The following is a 20,923-nucleotide window of genomic DNA, read 5'->3' on the forward strand; positions in this document are numbered from 1 at the left end:
CTCACCCAGGAGGCAGCTGGCCATTGGCAAGAATATAACTCTCCAGAGAAACAAGAGGCACACTCCTCAGGAAAGGTTCCTGGCAACTCAGCTCCTCTGTGAAGAACAACTGTTACTGGCCATTCAAGACCCTTTGCAACTTCACTTGAGAATGCAAAAGGCAGCACTATGAGAAAATGTCACATAGGGCAGTTCCTCCTAGGGGCATGGGAGGGTGTGGAGGGAAGGAGAAAGACAAATGGCGAGCAATGTCGGGAGAAAGCAGGGCCATTGGAGGATTAGGGGTATATACCTGCATTGGACAGAAGGCAGGAGAAAGTAGAGAACAGGCTTCTCACCGATATTTGGGGATAAAAGGCCACTAAACACCCTTCGTTTACTTCTCATAAAGCAGTCATTTTCAAGGCCCATTTCTTTACCATCTTACCCCCTGTTGTCAAAACTCTAGCCTCTGACATAAACTCTACATTTCTACAGACATTTTTCCCTTCATGCTGTGTTGCAAAAATCCAATTTGTTTCCATAAGCTCAGCTTAGAATATGGAGTCCAACGTCTCCTCCTGTTTGCCACACAAATCATATTAGCTTCATTTATCAAAGCCTAGTGGCATGATAATATTTCTTTTTGCTGAGTGAATTCCTCACTTTTTTCCTTTTCCATCTGACCTTTGCGTTGAGTCACTTTTTGTGTTTTCTTTTTCAAGTTTCTGCACATACACCCCGTCAGGACTCTCCAGCCCACTGGAGACCTTAGTAAGCTACGTAACCATCTTTAGTCCTTGCATGGCTGGGCTCTCCCCAAATCAAACCAATTCAGCCAAGAATACTTTCCTTTATTTCAGGCTACTCAAAGAGCATCTTGGAGAAAAAGAAGTTGAGTTGGCACTCATCTTTGATTCAGTGGTGGAGGCTGACCTGGCAAATTATACCTGCCATGTGGAAAACCGAAATGGACGAAAACATGCAAGTGTTCTGCTGCGTAAAAAGGGTATTTTTTTTTAATAACCGTTACTATAGTTTGTTTACCTACCAAGTAACTATTGAAGTTAGGTATGTTTCCTGGCCTTATTTTATCATTTAGTATAAATGTCTATTAAACATTTTGTCTTTTTAAGGAAATATCTCTCTCTTGCTGTGGATATTAGCATAAAATTCCTATGATCTTCCATACCATTAGGAAGTGGATAAATGAAATGAAATGTTGTTATTTGTTAAATCCAGTGAGATGAAATATACCTTGGTTATAAGTGTTACATAAAATTTGATAGGCATTGATATTCAACATTTTCTCTATATTTCACTTCATCCTATATTGCTTAAATTAAATACTAGGGGTTTTACTATTGGATGAGAAACAAAATCACTTCTTTATTCCCTGACTAAAATATAAATAAAATAGTATTTTATCATAGATAGTATCATATAATTTTTACAATTATTATAATAAAGATCATGAACAATATTTCATGATATGACCTGGTGTTGAAGGCCTTCAGCAGGTGCATATATTTTTAAATACTTTGGCATTTATGTAGATCCCTCTCTAGAGCTGATTCCATATGGGGTGGAAATTGTATACAATGAGGAAAGAAAAGAAACTATAAATTTACAAATAAAAGAGATAAAAGCAGACATAGGAACAACAATCCCAGCTGCTGGAGCAACTTCTGAGATTGGCTCTTACCCTGAAACAACTCCTGATTACTGCAAAAGGCTAAATACTTTCTGTATGTGTGCATCTGGCAAAGGTTTTGTAAATGTAACAGAACAAATGTTCTCCATCAGTGTTCTTTTTGTCTAGGCTATAGAGCTAGAACAGATTCAATCAGCAAGGTCACTAGTTGCACCTTGTAGCCAAGATGGAATTTCTGTTTTCCAACCAGCCCTAATACGTAACCTTGACCAGCAGCTCTAGGAGAAGCAGGGAAATGTCATTATTCTGAGAATACTGCTTTTATCTCTCTAGCGTCATTTCTTACTCTGTTGGACTTGATTTCATCTTAAAATAATGGAGTATTTAAGTATAGAGGAGTCTAATATAGAAAGTGAAACTAGGAGACCCTGCTTCAGGAGATCCCGGTTCAGCCACTGCCTTGGCTACCTACTTCAGTAGGACTAACTTGTCTGATTAGACATCCTAAACTTTAGTTTCCTCATCTATAAAATAGGGGTAAAAATACCTACCTTGTAGAGTCACTTTGAGGTTCAAATAATAATGATATGGTGTGAAATATACCATGCTCAAACAAGATTTGTTATTAAATGGAATTTGGATAACTTGTATCCACTAAGCAACCACTTCTCCACCTACTTGAAGGGCAGACATTGATTATGTCCAGGTACCTTGTTGCAAGGATCGCTTTGTTGCTGTCCATCTCGGTCTTGTTTTAGGCTTAGAGATCCTCCAAGCTGGACTCGGCTGCACCTCTGTATCCTCAGCAACTTGGGCAGTGTCCGGCCACTAATAGGCACTTAGAACTCATTCTGGTTAATAAATGAATAATGTTCTCTTTTATTACTGAGGATCATGTATAGCAAGCATCGTGTTAGGTACTAGGGAATAGACATCCCCAAGTCTGTGTGGGGCTTATAGTCTTCAGGGAAGTGAGGGTGCAAAGAAAGACAAAGCTCAAACATGAAACAAAAAATTGCACAAAATGTATATAGTGTTTCAATTAAAAGCCCGCTCTGAGGAAAAATAATGGGGGTCTTACCATATAGTCAGTCAGTAGAGACAGAAATAGCCTTGAGTTTTAAAATAAATCCATTTCCCTTTAATAAGTAAACAACCACTAGCAGCCCTTCAAATTTCTAATAATCTGACACTAGAAACCAAGGTACACTGCAAAACTGCTGCCTCCCATGGCTTCTGCAAAGAAATGTGTCTAAATCATGAATAACTGCGAATATTAATACTCATCTTCCTAATCGTTAAATATTAGAGTTCCCCAGGGTTCAGGTCCCCTTTTCTCACTCACTCCCTAGATGATTTCAATTCCATCTCCACCTCGGTTTTGCTTACGATTTATATGCTGACATCTCCCAAATTTATATCTCTAGCTTGGACTTCTCGCCTAAACTCCAGAGTTGTATTCCTAACTGCCTATTCAGCAACTATTCAAAAACTCCATAGTAGACATATCTAGCAGGCATATCAAGCTTCACTTGTCCCACACAGGATTCCTGATTTCTCCTCCCTATAAACTTGATCCTCCAGTTGCCTTCTTCATCTCCATCACCATCCTTCCAGTTGCTCAGGCCCAAAATCCTTGGAGTCATCATTGACTTCTTCTTTTCTCTGCTCATACACTATATCTAGTCTACCAGCAAATTCCATGGCTCTACTTTTAAAACATATGTACTCTGAGCACGTTCCCCATCTTCACTGTTATCACCTGAGTCTAAGCCACCAGCAACAATTGCCTGGCTCACTGCAATAGCCCCGTGAACGGTCTCCCTGCTTCCCCCTTGTCCCCTCACAGTCTATTCTCATCACAGCATCTGGAGTGATCCTTTTAATATCTAGGTCAGATCATATTATTTCCCTAATTAGAACCATCCAATTACAGAACCCTCGCTGTTACACTTAGAATGAAACCCCAAATCTTTTCCATGGCCTTCAAGACATTTCTGATCTCATTTTCTACCACAGTCTGCCTCAAACCTTGCACACACTAGCCTCCTTTCTATTTCTCATGCTCACCGAGCACAGTCCTGGCTCATGATCTTTGCCCTTGCTATTTCCTCTGCCTGGAACACTGCTGTTTCCCCCAGCTGTTCCCATGACTCATTCCCTCTTTTCATACAGGTCTCTGCTTAAATATTACCTACTCAATAGGCCTTTCCCTGGCCACTTTTTATAAAATAGTACTACCCAATCACTTTCTTTTAAAAAATTTTTTAGCTTTATTGAGGTAAAACTGACAAATAAAATTGTAAGATATATAGATATATTAAGTGTACAATGTGATGATTTGATATATGTGTCCATTGTGAAATGACTCTCCCCATTGAGTTAATTAACACATCAATCACCTCACACACCTACATTTTATTTCTGTGTGTGTAAGAACATTTAAGTTGTACCTTCCCAACAAATTTCAGTTATACAGTACAGTGTTATCCACTACTGTCACCATGTTATACATTAGATCCTCAGACCAGATTCATCTGCCTGAAAGTTTGTACCCTTTTACTAACCTCTCCCTATTTCCTCTCCCACCGTCCATCCCCTGACAACCACTTTTCTCCTCTCTGTTTCTGTGACTTCAGCTTTTTTTTTAAGATTCCACATATAAGTGATACCATGCACTATAATATTTATCTTTCTCTCTCTGGCTTATTTCACTTAGCATAATGCCCTACAGGTTCATCCATGTTGTAGCAAATGACAGAATCTCCTCTTTTAAGGTTGAATAATATTCCATTGTGTATATATGCCATATTTTCTGGATCCATTCATCCATCGATAGACTACCCATCACCTTCTTTTCCCTCTCACTTGGCTCTATTTCTGTATATTGTATTTACTACTATCTGATATCATATTACATACTTGTTTTCTTCTTGTCTCCCCCCCCCACACACACACACTAGGATGTAAACTTCATAAGAACAGGGACTTTTTCCTGCCTTATTTACTGCTGTATCCTTAGCACATATAATATAGTAAGTGCTCAAAAACATTTGTTGGGTGAAAATGGTCCTCCTAGAGGACAGGTGCAATAGGATAGAGGATGGGTAACAGGGATTGGTAAAGAGAGGATTTCCCTGAGATCTGGTCTTGACTAGTGTCTATTCTGGGTTATCTGAATGCATTTCTCTTTTCAAAACATTCAATTTCCAGATTGGGGGATAAAAACTCAAAGACCTCAATAGCCAGGTAGATATTGAAATTAAAAGAAAAAGATGTCTGGATATTAAACACAGGCTAGAGGAAACATGCCTTGCTTTAAAGGGCAGTCACTATTCTTTTCTAGATTATTGCCATGCTTGCTAAAATGTGAACCTAAGGTTATGAGAGCTTCAGGGTTTTCAAGTGAAGTTGAAAGCCCGGATATGCAATATTTTTATTTTAAAATATTAGTATCTACTTTTTGGGAAACATATAGACCAACAAAAACCTTTTTTCTGGCCCATTGTATACCAGTTTGTACTCTCTGTTTTAGGTAGCATTTAAATGTTTTCACTGTGCTTTGCAAAAGGATGCAGTTCATCTTCCCTTACTCCATTTTCTTTAGGAGCTCTCGACAATATGGTAGAGGTCCAGAAAAGAACAAGAAGCCCTATGGTCCTGATCCAACATATTAAATCAGACTGAACTCTGGCTTGTATTGCAAAATTTCAGTTATTTCCTTTGGAGTTGAACCTTTCAGGCTTTGTCACAACATAGCCTGGCATCAGTAGCCACAGGATTTCCACCTGGAATATGAGTATGACTCGTTTTATGGAACAATAACTCCCTGATGATCTATAAGTTAAATATCAAAAATGCCATAAGTGATCATTATAGAGAAGAAACATTTCATGAATCCTTTCACAAAGTGAAAAGGCCTTTCGTAAAATGAAAACTCATGTCTAATATATGCAATTAACAGGGTCAGGCATTCTCAAAGCAAGATGTCTCTTACCTATGCATCTTCTACCTTCATTTACTAACCTGCTACGCCCTCACTCTCCAATGAACTATTTGCCAACAAGTACAACTAACATTTTAGTAAGAAATTCATTCTTTTTTTTTTTTTTTTTTTTTTTTTTTGTGAACCAAGACTCTGAACTTAATGCTAGGAAAATTCTGATAATTATGCCTTCTCTGCACATACTCCCTTTCCCACAAACAGAGACATATCAATGACTCTCTCTTTCTCTTCATTCCTAGTGCTACTGCCCCACCCTGAACCCCCGACCTGTATAGGAGACCCTCAGGTGGGATCTCCTAACCTGCTTCCCAAATTATGAGCAAGCTCAGAACAGTTCCAGTCTTCCTGCTCTCCAGTCCCTTGACTTCAGCTATTATTTGTCCCATTCTATACTGTCTGATCTTCATGTTCAAAGTGAAGAACTAGCTGGGTTCAAACTAAGAAGGTTAAAAAGAACTACACTTGTACTTTGGGTGCCTGGAAAAAGTTACAATCCCATAAATATTTGCTGTTCTGGCTATCTCTATCCTTGTGAAGCGTATACACGACACAGTCCAAATAAAATGACTTTCACCTTCTCAGTCAGGAAATGTCCCTAGAAGTATAGATCCTGCTGAGATGGAAAATGGCAGTTGAAAACAGAAGACAAAAGAAAAGCTAGGTGTCAACTGGGTGATGGCAATTCTGCCCTCTGATTATAGGATACATGTTTCCCTTTTAATGTGACTGCCTGGGCTGAATCAAAGAATACTGGTTGAGTCTCAGGGACTCAGTCCACAGTTTTCAATGTAAACAGCCATCATTAGGTAATATCTTTCAAAGATATTTTTATAAAATGGACCCCAAAACCACAAAGGTACTTTTCACACCACAGTTTTCTTCCATAAATTTACTGCTGAAAAAGGTGTCTGCTACTTTGGAGCACAAATTGTTCCTGCTGCTGAAGTTTTCCATCTATCTAATAGCAACTCTACTCTGTAAATAACATAGAAATTGGTGGAAAAAAATCCCATTCAGTGACTTTGAAAACAGTTGAAATCTGTTCTGACCAGAGAGTGAGACAGAGGGAGAGAGACAGAGACAAAGAGTTAACAAAATTACAACATTAAATGAACATTTTACAACAGGAAAAACATGTTGAATCAAGTCAATCAATGACCTAAGATCAAAGAGAATTCAGTTTTCAGAGTAAACAAAAAAAAATCATATTGTCCTGTCAATTTAACGCTGGCTAGAGAAACAAATACCGTATGCTAATACATATATATGGAATCTAAAAAAAAAAAAAAAAAATGGTTCTGAAGAACCTAGGGGGCAGGACAGGAATAAAGACACAGACGTACAGAATGGACTCGAGGACATGAGGAGGGGGAAGGGTAAGCTGGGACGAAGTGAGAGAGTGACATGGACTTATATATACTACCAAATGTAAAATAGACAGGTAGTGGGAAGCAGCTGCATAGCACAGGGAGATCAGCTCAGTGCTTTGTGACCACCTAGAGGGGTGGGATAGGGAGGGTAGGAGGGAGACGCAAGAGGGAGGAGATATGGGGATATATGTATATGTATGGCTGATTCACTTTGTTATAAAGCAGAAACTAACAAACACACCATTGTAAAGCAATTATACTCCAATAAAGATGTTAAAAAAAAAATAAAGACACTTGATATTCTTTTTTTTTGAATAAAAAAAAGAATGCATAATTGATAAAACAGTAAGAAAACAAGCAAAGGTTGTGATACTGCAGCCCCACAGAGGTCTCATAAGCAAGCCTGCCTTACCACCCACATAGAGGCAGGCAGTGGTTCCTGGGGAGTCACTTTCTATAGGGAGGGCAGGAGGCAGAGCTAATATGAGGTAGGATTATTTTTACCTGAAATTTTGTGGCTTAATTTTCCAAATGACCACCTCTTGCAGCAGGCATGACAGAGATAGATTCCAATTTCCTATCCCTACTCATTATGTGGCCCCTCATAATGCTCCTTATTAATATATTTTGTCTCTCACAACAGCTTCATTCCCTTCTTTTTTCTATCCTTCTCCCTCTCTCCTTACTGAAAAAGAATACATTTATATTTCTTACATTTCTACTCAGCGACTCTCCTCATTGGCCATGCTGTCTCTGGCCACTACCATCTTCTCTATTACTCCACCTCTTTTAAAATACCAAATTCTCTATCTCCCTACAAAACCTAAAACTTCTCATATGCTGGACTCCAAGGAGCCCCTCGTTCCTTCTTGATATAGCTACAGAATTCTTCAATACCCTCCAATAAACTGTCTGAGATCTTCTCTGTCCTATCGTTCTGCCTGGCAATTGTAGTTTAGCTTCTTTCCTTGGAATTGAAAGGGCAGAAGAATCCAAAATTCACCGCAGGTCACATGTTCTTGAGAAGCATTACCAAGAGTTCTATGGAGGAAGAGGGAGAAGGAATTTCATTGTCACTTTCCAGAGGAGCTTACAAAACTGTGGTGTAATAAAAAGAACCTTAAATATGAAGTTAGAATATCTGGGCTCAAGTCCCATCTTGGCCACTCCTTAGGTGTATGACCTTGGTTAAGTGAATTAAACTACTGAGTCTTAGATTCTTCAGTGATGAATTTGGACCAACAATTCTTGCCCTAAAGGATTACTTAGAGAATAGATAGTAGACTGGTAGAAAATTTTATCTATAATATACATTACTTGTAGTATATATTATATATGTTAATCTTTTTTCTTAATCTTATTGTTATATTGAGCCTAATTTATCTTGAGCAATAAGCCTATATAGAGACAAGGGACAATCCCAGGGAAAGGCTCATGATTTTATTGTCAAGAGACCTTCAAGAATGGCAGTCTGTCATGGTCATCAATTTGATTTTGGCAGTACCCCAGAATTGATCCATCCAGGGAGGCTGATTGATGCCAAGCAAACTCATAAGCAACTGATGTACAAACTAAAATGCCACTCCCTTTTTCAGTTTGTAGTTACGTGGTAAGCTGAATTAATAATAAAAGAGTCACTTGGTAATTATGGAATTAGATTAAGGGGAGCTTAGCTAATTTTTAAGATAGTTTTATCTGTATTATGTTGAGACCAATGAATTTCCCTGTCACACAGTGGAAAATATCTCTGGTCTAGTGTCTTTCAGATTCAGCATTTCTCCTCTGGACATTGCTGAATTCATATTCTAAATTCTTCTCTGACTTCCCCTTTCTCTAAATTCCATGATGCTATCCCCTCTTTTGATGATACACCCTAGATTTTGTTAATATCACTAATTAAGCTACAGGTAAGTCACTATGTCCTGGGCCTAGGATATACTATGTCTCCTTCCATTATGTGTTGATTTAATTGTTCCAACTCTCAGAGTACTAGGGGTGCCCCACTGGAAGAGCCTAAGGCTGCTATCAGGTAGCCTGGTGTTGGCTGAATAGGCCAAGTGATTAGCCTAGATTTCTCATTCTCTTTTAGCACCATTGGGCATATTATATCACATACAAATTATAGTCATTTATTCAGATAAGTAGGGGAAATGGATAAGCTAATTTCCCCTGCCTACCTTCTATTGGATTATTTTCTACTGTGGTTAAATGAAACAGTTAAATCCTGTAGGCTCATTGGTTTTTATTTGATTCTGAGAATAATTTTATGATGCTGTTCTCCTGTAGAAGAATAGGGCCTGTGGCCTAAGAAGTATTAGATTGTAATCTTGCTAAGCCAAAAGATAATTTAACAGAAACAACAAAATATTGGACCTGAACCCAGTAAAAGGCAGCTCTAATAGTTTCCTGAAGTACACTTAAAGCAAACGTATACATGTGAGGTCTAGATGTGTTCAAAACAAAGTGGGAGAGACTATTCTTTTTCAGATAGACATCACTTTCAACAGTAAAATTTTTCAAATACTTAGAAGAGAGTTAATTTAACAAGAAATTGATTTACACAAATGTATCAAGAACGCATCTACTTACTGCATTAAGCAAGAATCTTCTGTAAAGAAAAACAGAATGGGTTGTACATCTTAGAGACTAGAAATATGGGAAGTTCCTCAATGTTGCCGATTTAATTACCTTTTCCTGTTTATTTTATTTGTTCCAGATTTAATCTACAAAATTGAACTTGCAGGAGGCCTGGGAGCAATCTTCCTCCTCCTTGTACTGCTCGTGGTCATCTACAAATGCTACAATATTGAATTGATGCTCTTCTACCGACAGCATTTTGGAGGTGATGAAACTGCAGATGGTAAGCTGTCTCCTATTGTTCAAATTCAATTAAAAGGCATGAATTTGTGATTATGTAAGAGAATATCCCTATTCTTAGGAGATACATGATGAAAAATTTAGAGTTAAAAGGCTATGACTAATGCAACTTACCCTCAAATAGTTCAGAAAAAAATGGTATTAATCTATCAAGAAAGACAGCAAAGGGGAGAAAATATTAATAGATGAACCTGGGTAAAGAATATATGGGTGTTCTTTAAAATAGTTTTATTTCTTGAAATTTATTTCCAAAATAAATAGTTTAACAAGGAGCTATTAGTTGGTCAGGAGATCAAACAATTGCTGTCAAAGCCCTTTCCCTTATTAAGAAACAAATTAAGAATCAATTTCATTTTTTTCTTCCAGAAGATTCAAATTTAGGCACAGATCATATTTAGCTCTTCCTGGCATTGAAAAAAGCAAATTATTCAAAAAATATATTAAAAACTATGGAGATACTCATTTTAAAGCTCATAGTACATCTGGACTGATATATTTTGGATGATTGTAGCACAATTCTCAAAGGTGACCTCAATGGAAAAAAATTCAGAATGTGGCTTATAATTTTCTTCTGTTTGCCATTTATGGCCCTTGAAAATCTTATATATGAAATATCAATAAAACGTTGTATTGAGCCTTGTTTCTTTGAACATTCAAAAATGATTTAATTTTTCAAGAGAACAAATTACCATATTTCCAATCAATACCAATAAGAAATCATGACATATCACTCCTTATGCATACAGTCCTCGCCCACAAACTACTATAAGCCTTGGAAACATGTGTATGGAATGCCTTAGGTAAGCCAAGATAAAAAAGAAGTTCAATTGTAAGTCATTCCTTTAAAAAGCCAGATTTCAATTTTAGTTTTCATTCTATTGGAATAATGAAAGTTAGAGCTCTTGTTTGTTTTGAGATCCTCAAAGGAGAGCAGTTTATGATTTTGTTTTATTTTTATAGTGATAGGACAAAGGCAGAGTGGTGAATGTAACATCAAAATTTTTGAAGAATCTTTGATTTTGGTCTTGTTGTTACTATGATATGAACAATGATATGAGTGTGTTTTAATTGACGTTTATGTTTTCACAGTAAATTCGAGAAATGCTGCTTGGTGAATACATATGCATGCTCATTTTCAAAGCAGTGTATTTACCTAATGATCATAGCAGCCTATTCAAAAGTACTGAAGACCCTTACTTAGATATATCTTCAATATGAGAAATTAGGGCCTGTTCTGATGATAATTACATGCTCCAACAATATGTATGAAAATGTAGTCAATTACCTTCAGTTTCTGTATACAATAATTAATATTGAAAAATCTGACTTCTTAACCTGTACACATAAAATAATGAGATGAAATATGCTATTGAGGAAAATTTCACTGGTTCCCAAGCGCCAACAAATGGCTAAAGTATCTAACTGGGAATGTTAAAGATGCATTGCCTATATGAAAGTACATGAAAGAGAGTCTGCTCTGATTCATTTGCTTTAGGTCATGATTACAAGCAATTTGTTAATACTTTCTGCAAGAGGTGATATAGTTTATGAGGTTAATCTGAAATAATTACTTTCATCACCCACATCCAATAATCCAGACTAACTGATCAGTTGTAGTACATATTTGTAAGATTAAATTCATGCTAATATCATAGGACATTTTGCATCTATATCTCCAATGTGGCCCATGTGGCCAAAGATGACAAGTAGTCTAGAGCATTTTGTTTAGAGAATTGTGTGTATTGGTTCCAAACCAATTATTTTAGGGAAAAATTCAATTGGGGGGGAACTTCAAGGATTTTCAGCAGGAAGGAAAATTAAAATAGTTTATATTCCTACATGGAAACTTGGACTTTAAACACACAATCTCTGTACTGGCTGAATAGAATACTAAAAAGTCAGCAGATATGTAGTGAGGATGAATAAATGAATATTAAAGCCCTTCTAGAAATATCCAGTTTCATGATGCCAAATGTCAGCTAGATAGCCTACTGAATTTTCATTTCTTTATTTAAATATCTTGACATCTCATAGACACACCATAGTTTTACCCATGTACTTTTTGTTCATGTTTTCTCTTGGATTCATGTCTATAGTAGCATTTCCTGAAAGTTCTTATAAAAATGCCATATTTTTTATAAAATAAAATCTATCAAACTAACTTCTTAAACATTTTTGATATAATTCATTTCATTTCAATTCATCAAACAATGATTGCTTCATTTATTTCATCTTTGAATTATGCAGTCATTAAATACTTATTAAGTGTCTACTGTGTGCCAAGCACTATGAATGATGTATATACTCGTATATATTCTTCACCTGGATTAACCCTACACACACACACACACACACACACACACACACACACACACACACACACTGGTAGTATAGTAGGCATTGGAGACACAATAATCCACAAAGTTACACAGTCTTTGCACTTTAGAAGCTAAGGATTTAGCACTGTGTTTAGCAGAGCCCCAGAAGAACTACATTGTAAACAGGAATGGCTTCCTAATGGTGAACAGGATTAAAATGAGATTTTAAAATGGGAAGGACAGTGTGATAACAGGAAAATTCTTCCACAGAGAGTTTGGTTCCCTTTGTCATAACTTCTCTCTTCATTGGGAACAGCATACCTATGGTGACCACTGTGCGAGCCCTCTTCCTTATAATGTTCTGTCTCCATTGTGCTGTTTTCTGGTTCCTCAGTTGAGCTCAGTCAGCATGATTTAACACAGAGGAATGCTCATTAGCCTCACCTAGCAAAGTGGTGTTGCTGAATTGCCATTCGGTTTTAAAACAATTTTCAGGACTTGCTGTTAACCTTTATTTGCATTATATTGTTGATATTGCTCTATCCATCTTGCTCCTCTTTGTGAGCAACAGCTGTGGCTATTCATGAGGTTTTCTTGGCTGTCTACATAGAGCTGAAGTGCATTTTTAAAACTGTGGCATCTGCATCACTGCTTGCTCACTAGCTGGCATCCTAGACCTTCTGGGACATCTGACATGGTGGCTTTGAGAGCTCTCTTCCTGCTCTGGCCAGCTACCATAAGCTCTTCACCTTTAGTTCACCTCAAAGGGACATGACTGAAACCAGAAGCAACCATTTTCCAAAGAATGATGTGTTTCTAGAATGTTGTGTACAATTTGTTATCCAGATGTGTTGGGTGTTAACACATATCAAAGACATCCATGTTCTTTCTCATAACTTGACTTGGGATATGCAAATATAGCAATATTTTTCTGGAAAAAAGTCTTTGTAGCATCACCTATATTAGAGTATGGGTGAAGCAAGTAAGGACAGGACCAGGAATATGTGAGATTAGGCATGGTTGGAGGGCAAATAGTCATAGTCAGGACAAGCAATGTGGCAAAAGTCTAGAAGTTCTGGCCAGATGGGTGAAAGAGTCAGGTAGTCATTGCAGATGGCTAGCTCATAGTAGATGCTCAACAAATCACTGTTGAATGAATTAATAAGTTGTTGAATTTCAGGAGGTTTGTAAGATAGAGTTATCAAAGTCAGAGGAAACTAGGGTCTAGTCTAACATTATGGAGTTTGAGGCAGCAACACCATCCATCAAAAACAATGAAATACATTCTGCTCATAGAAATGGATCTGTTTGTCCTTTGGCCTATTTTATTCTTCCAGCTGTGTATCATCGGCAGCTCTCAGTCCCAGGTGAGTAATTATAGCTGGAGAGAGTCAAGGGCCTGCAGGTGCATCCTGAGCTTGATTGGAACAGGGGCAGAGGTGCTAGGATTACCAGGAGGTTCTTACATTAGCATTGCTTATGATGAACATTCTCACTTCCAAGTGGCGTTTTATGCATAACAGTGGAATGTGCCCCATTTGTAAGCCAAGTGATCTCAACTATGAGGGCAGTCCTTCATGTGCATCTGCTTCTAGGCAATCAAGTACCCAACCAAGGTTCACAGAAGTCTTTTCCAGCTAGAGGACAGGCTAAAGAGAAGGCTCCTGGCTTCAGGCACCATCTTAACATAAATAAGCAGAGTTCCTTTCATGTGGGGGTAGTGAAGCCTGGAATCTTACTAGACTTAGAACAATATAATCCTGCCTCAGTTATCACTAGATAGTCAGGGGGTCCTGCGTACTCCTACCATAGGGTATTTATATCTCTTTATATGCCTATCACATATTCCTCTTTCAGCAGGTAGAACCAAATTTTAGTGGTATAGGGAAGTGAGTGGCTGCTTCATCCTGTAAATTAACTTTTGGTCAAGATTTAGCTATATTCTAATCAGGTCTGTTTTAATGGAAAATATTTCTGTGTTTTAGAAACAAATCCTGAAATGTTTGCTCGTCTTTTAAAATTATTATGTGCAAGTAACTAGGTTTAATAAATACAAATAGTTCCATATGAGTCTAGGTTCACTACATTAACTTTTAAATTTTTTTCTATAAATAAGGGAATTTTGAAAACCACTATAACTTTTCCAATGTGTTCCTTCTAAAACCAGCGGGGACTAATACTTTGAGAAAAAACTGCATATATATATATATATATATATATATATATATATATATATATAGAGAGAGAGAGAGAGAGAGAGAGAGAGAGAGAGAGAGTTTTCTCTTTGGGGAGACTGGCTCTGAGCCAATATAGCAAAGGAAGAAAAAAATACATTCTCAAAGCACAGTTAACTCTCTGACTAAATGTGTGAAGGGAAAACCTAATTTGGCAATATTGGAAGGATGTATATTCTGAAACAAAGGCTTCTTTTGGTAGCTTGTGTCAAATTAGTTGGCCATGGATTGAACAAGAATAACAGGCAATGCACTTGTATAAAACCCAGCTGCTCTCTCTAATATTTGGTAATGAACTGCATTTTGTATATGAGGATGATGACACTAACCAACTGGAAGTATGGCATGTGCTACAAGTAGTGTCTCCAGGAGTGAGGCTGGATTATTTCGATCTTCCACACTCTAGGGCCCAGCCCCTCTTGGATCTCTTACACATATTTGTGCAAACAAGGTATAGTCTGTGACCAAGTAACAGAGCCAAGCCAACTGGCACAGAAAGAGTTCAAATCCATGAGTCTATTTAGTCCTGCATTCAAACACACTGAGCTGATCATTCACACCAAAAGTCACAAATAATAGTTCTCTTTTATTCTGTCCTGACTATATGTTGCCCACTGCATAACAGTTTCAGTTCATATCCTATGACTATAACTAAGTTATGTTGAAATGTACTAGATTTCTTATAGCATTGCATGTGACTTATTTTTTCCAGTTATTAATGACAGTCACTAATTATAGTGCTTATTCCAGCCTGTTAATGATTATAGACATTTAGTACTTAAAGCGAACCTAATGATACATACAACCCTTTTGTTTTTCTTTGTTTCTAAGACAACAAGGAATATGATGCCTATCTCTCTTACACAAAAGTGGACCAAGATACTTTGGAATGTGACAACCCTGAAGAAGAGCATTTTGCTCTTGAAATACTGCCAGATGTGCTAGAAAAACACTATGGATATAAACTCTTCATCCCAGAAAGGGACCTAATTCCAAGTGGAAGTAAGTACTTTCAAGTTTTATATTTTAAAAGTTTGGCTTCACTTAAGTTATGTGGAGACTTCAAATGTCAGAGCCAAGTATTTAGATAGTTTTTCTTACAGGAGATTTTATTAAATTCAACTTTTTCCCCAATACCTGTGTTCTGACTTTCTAGCATCCAAATTTTTTTAAAAGGCACTCTCATTTATATTTTAGGTATGGTTTTTAAATTGTGCTTTAATAGTATGCTTTATTATATTGCCTTAGTGTTCTGAGAAAATGATGATCGTTAAAAAAAATGTGTATAAGTCAGATATTTTTTGCATTTCAGACTTTTTGCATTTCAGATTTTTTGCATTTCAGATTTTCAATGCATTTCAGTTCCAAAGCTGGTCTTCTGTCATTGTGCTTCTACTTATACCTACAATCATTGTCACTAATAACTCTGAATTTATGCTTTAATACTCATTTCCAGATTTGCAGAAGAAAATCCACTTAAAAATGAAAGTGAGGCCATGGCGTATGGCACCTTCACTGTGTATTTATATTATTTTTAAGAAGTTCTAGACTATGTAGGCTTGACTGCTACTTTTAAATTATGCTACATATTGAAAGCTATATTTGAGCTTACAGAATAAATTCAGGTTCAAGTAAAAATATATACTTTTTTCCTGTTTCTGTTCAGAGTATTGTACACAGTAAAGTGTGAGGTAAATACAGAAAAGATATGGTCCCTGCCCTCGAAGAGCTTGAAATGTCATTGAGGGAACATAAAAGTGCTAGAATTCATTTGCATGTCTATATTAATATCCTTGAGAGGGGGAGATTAAGCTGTGACCACAAATCAGAATATGGTATTTTATACACATGGGCTAACAAAATTTAAAAGCTTATATATTTAGTACTTCACAGTATATAGAATATTTTCACATACGTTATTTCATTTCATCTTTACAATAACCCTATGTGGAGAAAGAGCAGGTACTGTTATCTTCATCTTACAGATGAGGAAATAAGGCCTGAAAGAAGTCCAAGACCAGTCAGCTGGCAAATGGTAGAGATGGAATAAGAACCTATATCTGTTTGATTCTGGTTCTCACTCCTCTAGATCACGCTATTTATTCCTCAATAACTTTTATTCAGATTATCAGAAGTCCACCGTGGTCACTAAACTGACAGGAAACAAATTGAAACAACTGAGTTTTTGCTGTTCATCTCTTTTTTCAGAGTGCATATGTTTCTGTATATGTTTGGGTTTGCACATGAGTATGCACACTTACACATGCATAGAAAGAAACCAAACAATATTTTCTGGTACATTACTTTCTACAAATGTAATATTTCCCCAAATTTCTTCCCATGATCCTCTCCTCTTTTCTTTCTGTAATTTCCTTTATTTTCATGACTTTAAATACCACTTCTACATTGATCGAGCCCCAAGGAACATGCAGATACCTCAGAGTCATTTTTGATTCTTTTGTATCTCTCTCCCAAATCCAGTGTCCATTGCATCTTTTCCATTACCACTTCCACCATTCTAGTATAGGCCCTAATCACCTCATTCCTGAGTGTTGATTACTCTCTACCTTCCCTATTTTTCCTCTTACGCATCTAGTCCCACTAATATGTATACCTCCTTGATCATGTCTCTCCCCTATTCAACAACCTTAAATTCTTCACCATTTCTTACAGTATAAAATCCATTAACCCTTAGCTAAACACTGCTACAGTCTGGTGCAACACTTTTGTTCATGTTAGTCTTCTACACCTTTACAAATCCTATTTATACTCTCCATAACACTGCCTCTGTGAAAAGTCCATAATAATTTCTCTAGCCCTAGAGTATGTGGTGTATAATCACTTGTTTGACTATAAATTTTGTACTCCTTACTCCTGTGATATTTTGTGTTATTTTTTTTTAATGTAGTGTTCCAGCTATTTGTCTTATCTTCTCAGCAAAACTATAAGCTCCATGAGGGCAAGGACTGTCTCTCATTCATCTTCATACCCCTGTTATCATCTACCAAAATACCTGAACTCAGCAGATGCTTCATAGATGCTTGTTGATTTTGTTTTAATAGTATTGGTTTAAGACAAGAGGAAATAATAAGAATGAAATAAGTAAAAATTTTAATTTTTGCATGACAGTATCTGAAAGGCATTTTTTTAACAAAGTGAATGTGAAATCTAAAAAAGGAGCTTTCTGCTGAAAGGAAATAATGTAATTAATAGGAATAGTTTCAATCCTAATGTGTATATTACTTTTATTTTTTTCAGATATTAGAAAGAATATCTACAAGAGGTTGATCAATCATTAATGAAATATCAAAAATATCCCTTTACTGTTTTTTTGGTTTAATTCCTTAGATTCCTATGTATTTTTTGCATTTTTGCCAAGAGCATCTTGTTAACTATCAAAATTCTGCAACATAGATTTTTAGAGTGATAGTGTACTAAATTGTATTAAAGTAATATCATTACCAAAGTGGAATTTATACTCTATGTCAAGTCACCTTCAGTAGGATTCAATATGGATTCAATTTCTGGCTTATTGCATTACAAAATTGTTGGCACCACAAAAGACAGTCTTTATCAACCCCACTAAGTGACTTAAAAATGTCACCCTTCATGTCCGAACACATCAAATTTGATTATCTTTCTTCTGACCTGGAAAACAATGCTTCAACATTGTGCACATCAGAAAAGGAAATAGGGACAACATGGAACACAGGCGAGCCACTTTACCTGAGACTCAGTAGATGACACTTGCTTATTATATAAAGAAGCAGCTATTGTGCATGGGTGAGAGTGAGACCCAGAGAGCATGAGAGCGAGAGAGATGCATCCCCAAACCGTGTTCTCTTAGTTCTCTCAGATAGTCTATTTTGATGACGACAGGTCAATTGAATCAACCTGCTGTGTCAATTTAGCCAAACAGGTGGTAGACGATTTTACACCTCATTGAGTCAGCTAGTTGATTGGCTAAATTGATTGAAATCGATTAGTTGTTTTGGTGTATCACAGACAAGTCTGAATGTCCTCCTTGACCATGGGGTATAAGGCTTACACAAGCCATATTTCCTAGCACAAAACTACAAGATTTTAGTTGAGGACTATAACATACTACATAAGAGATAATAGAAGGTTGTCACCTCGTATACCCTGGCATTTAAAGAACTCAACATAAAAATACCCAAGATGATGTTATTAAGGTGAAGAGAGATTTTTATAGTCCATAGAAGATCATTTTAGTTTTTTTGAGATTGTACAACAATTAGACTGAGCAGGGACTTGGATCCTGGGTACTCAGTGGTACACAGGAAGACTCCTTTTACAACTAAGCCATTTGGGACAACTATGCAGTTTTTAGATGCAACCACTGGAGGGTGTTTGATTTTAATCCTTCCTTCCTGAACGAGGAAATTCATGTTCTCTGAATTCCGATTTGTGAGTGTAACCTGCAGAGGTTCTTAAAAAGGCCCTTTGACCATTTTTCTTTTCCATCAACATTTCAGAGCTGGCTGAGCAGTCACCATGTCACGATTAACGAGTTTTTCCTTGGCATTTTTAGCACGCATTCAGGAAGTCGATGAAGTATATGAATAATATACTTGATTTACACATGAATGACAGAGTAGAACATTTTGGACTTGGTGTATGTGTGTTATTAAAGAAGCTTCTGTGGTCTGTAGTTGCAGCCATTGGTACAGATTTAACAGGTTATGCTATATAAATATAGACACATTCCTGCGGGGGGGGAATTAGTTACAATATTATAAGCTACGTTTGTCCCTCACATCTCATTTAAAACATGTTGACCCAAGACTGCTCCTTCCTCTAAAAACTAGCAATGAGGCCTTTGAGAATTGTAAAAGCAGACTTCATAATATCATTCTTGACCTACAACAATAATTTTCTATGAATCAAACTAATGAAGTCTATGACATAAACCCATTCATGTTTAATGCCTTCACTTTTGATGTATCTTCAGTTTCTTTTGTACCACTCTCGTGGTATTCCAACTCAACCTCATCAACACACAAATATTTCCAATGTATACAGTTTCAGAAGTACATGAATGGGTCTCCCCCACCCTTCTCCCTCCCCCTGACACCAATGCACGCATGATCATGAGTTCACAAAAAGCTTCAATATAAAGATATCACTTTCCAAGGTGAGGTATAGGTAACTGTACCCTTCTCGCATGCCCTACTAGAGGAGTGTCCTTTGACCATCATGGAACAGCACAGGTGGGAAGATTTGACACAAACATTTTTCCTAAATGCTAAAACTAAAAGTCTTCAGATCTGGACATTATTTTCCTGGCAGTGACCTACCTTTCCATTCTTGAGCCTGTGGCCAGGATCTTCCTTATGTTTTCTCAGGTTTGGTGCCTGAATGTGGCAAGAATTTCTACTTTCCAGTAAAAGTTTGGTCTGTCTCTTCCCAGGCTAGAAACATCTGTAGTAGAATAGCAAAAGCAACTTTGTTGCCAACAGGCATCTGAATGTCAGGAGTGACAGGCAACCAAAAGAAAGCCAGAGAGAAAACACTCTACTCAAACTGCCTAGAGACACAAACTTGAGAAGTAGAGATTTTCTCACCCATGCAGCTGCTGGGTTTTGTGGTGTAAAGTACTCTACACAGAGCACATTGTGTTCATAGGGCCTAGTGGATCCTTTAGGAATGAACAGATGTGCTCTGAAGCTGACATGTGACCAACAGAACCCAGCTGTGCAGTTGAGATCCTGAGATTGGGGACATTTTTGGATGAGTACCATTTAGGCTTTTGAGCCCATCTTATCTCAGTGTTTCTGCAGAGATTTAAAAACATAAAAATATAAAAGTTAATCAACTGGTCAGATGGAGAGAATAGTACTCCAAGACTAAAAGTAGAAACAACCCAATCCTGTAGCTTTTGTTTGCCCTTAAGAGAAAGCAAGCAAGGTGCTTAAAAGTGCATGTGCAATACTGATTAACAATTATAAATTGAGCTAGTTCTGGCTGAAGTTATAGAAAAATCTATAGATGATTAAGTGCACATTAAAGAGAAAAAAATCTTTCAAAGTCTTTTAGCTCAGTTTCCTCTTCTAATCATAGGAAGACTATGGGGACCTCTGTGTGAGTTCTTCCTGCATTATTGCACCAGAGAAAGACACTAGTGAGCGAAAAATATTATCGTGCGTATGGCTGATCAGCCATGTCTATTGAAATTATATTTAAGAATTTGGCCTCAAATATCAAATTGTCTTTCCATTTGTTTTCATGCTAAAATTTCTATGAGTTTCTCTCACTCAAGAATCCTAGGACTCTTTCAGTAATTTAAGGGAAAAATTATAATGTCTGATTACATTCTTGCATTTGCTAGACCTTCCTCATTATTCTAATCTTCAGTTCTTTAATGGCCATGTGATTGTGCTGACATTGAAATGACAAATGACTAGAGAATACATCTGGTGTCACATGATCCCTAGTCACTTCTGAAGTGAGGCATGCAAAAAACA

General features: G+C 37.0%; 1 protein-coding gene across 1 annotated transcript in view; it reads left to right on the forward strand.

The window, feature by feature from the left end:
* The window catches only part of IL1RAPL2 (interleukin 1 receptor accessory protein like 2), a 720,608-nt gene that overhangs the window by 692,659 nt on the left and 7,026 nt on the right, over nt 1–20,923 (forward strand). The window contains exons 9-11 of the mRNA XM_061178193.1: nt 843–988; nt 9,726–9,869; nt 15,270–15,440. Coding sequence (XP_061034176.1) covers nt 843–988; nt 9,726–9,869; nt 15,270–15,440 — 461 coding nt within the window. The remainder of the gene's footprint in view (nt 1–842; nt 989–9,725; nt 9,870–15,269; nt 15,441–20,923) is intronic.

This window comes from Eubalaena glacialis, chromosome X (genome assembly GCF_028564815.1).
Source record: "Eubalaena glacialis isolate mEubGla1 chromosome X, mEubGla1.1.hap2.+ XY, whole genome shotgun sequence".
Classification (NCBI taxonomy): Eukaryota; Metazoa; Chordata; class Mammalia; order Artiodactyla; family Balaenidae; genus Eubalaena; species Eubalaena glacialis.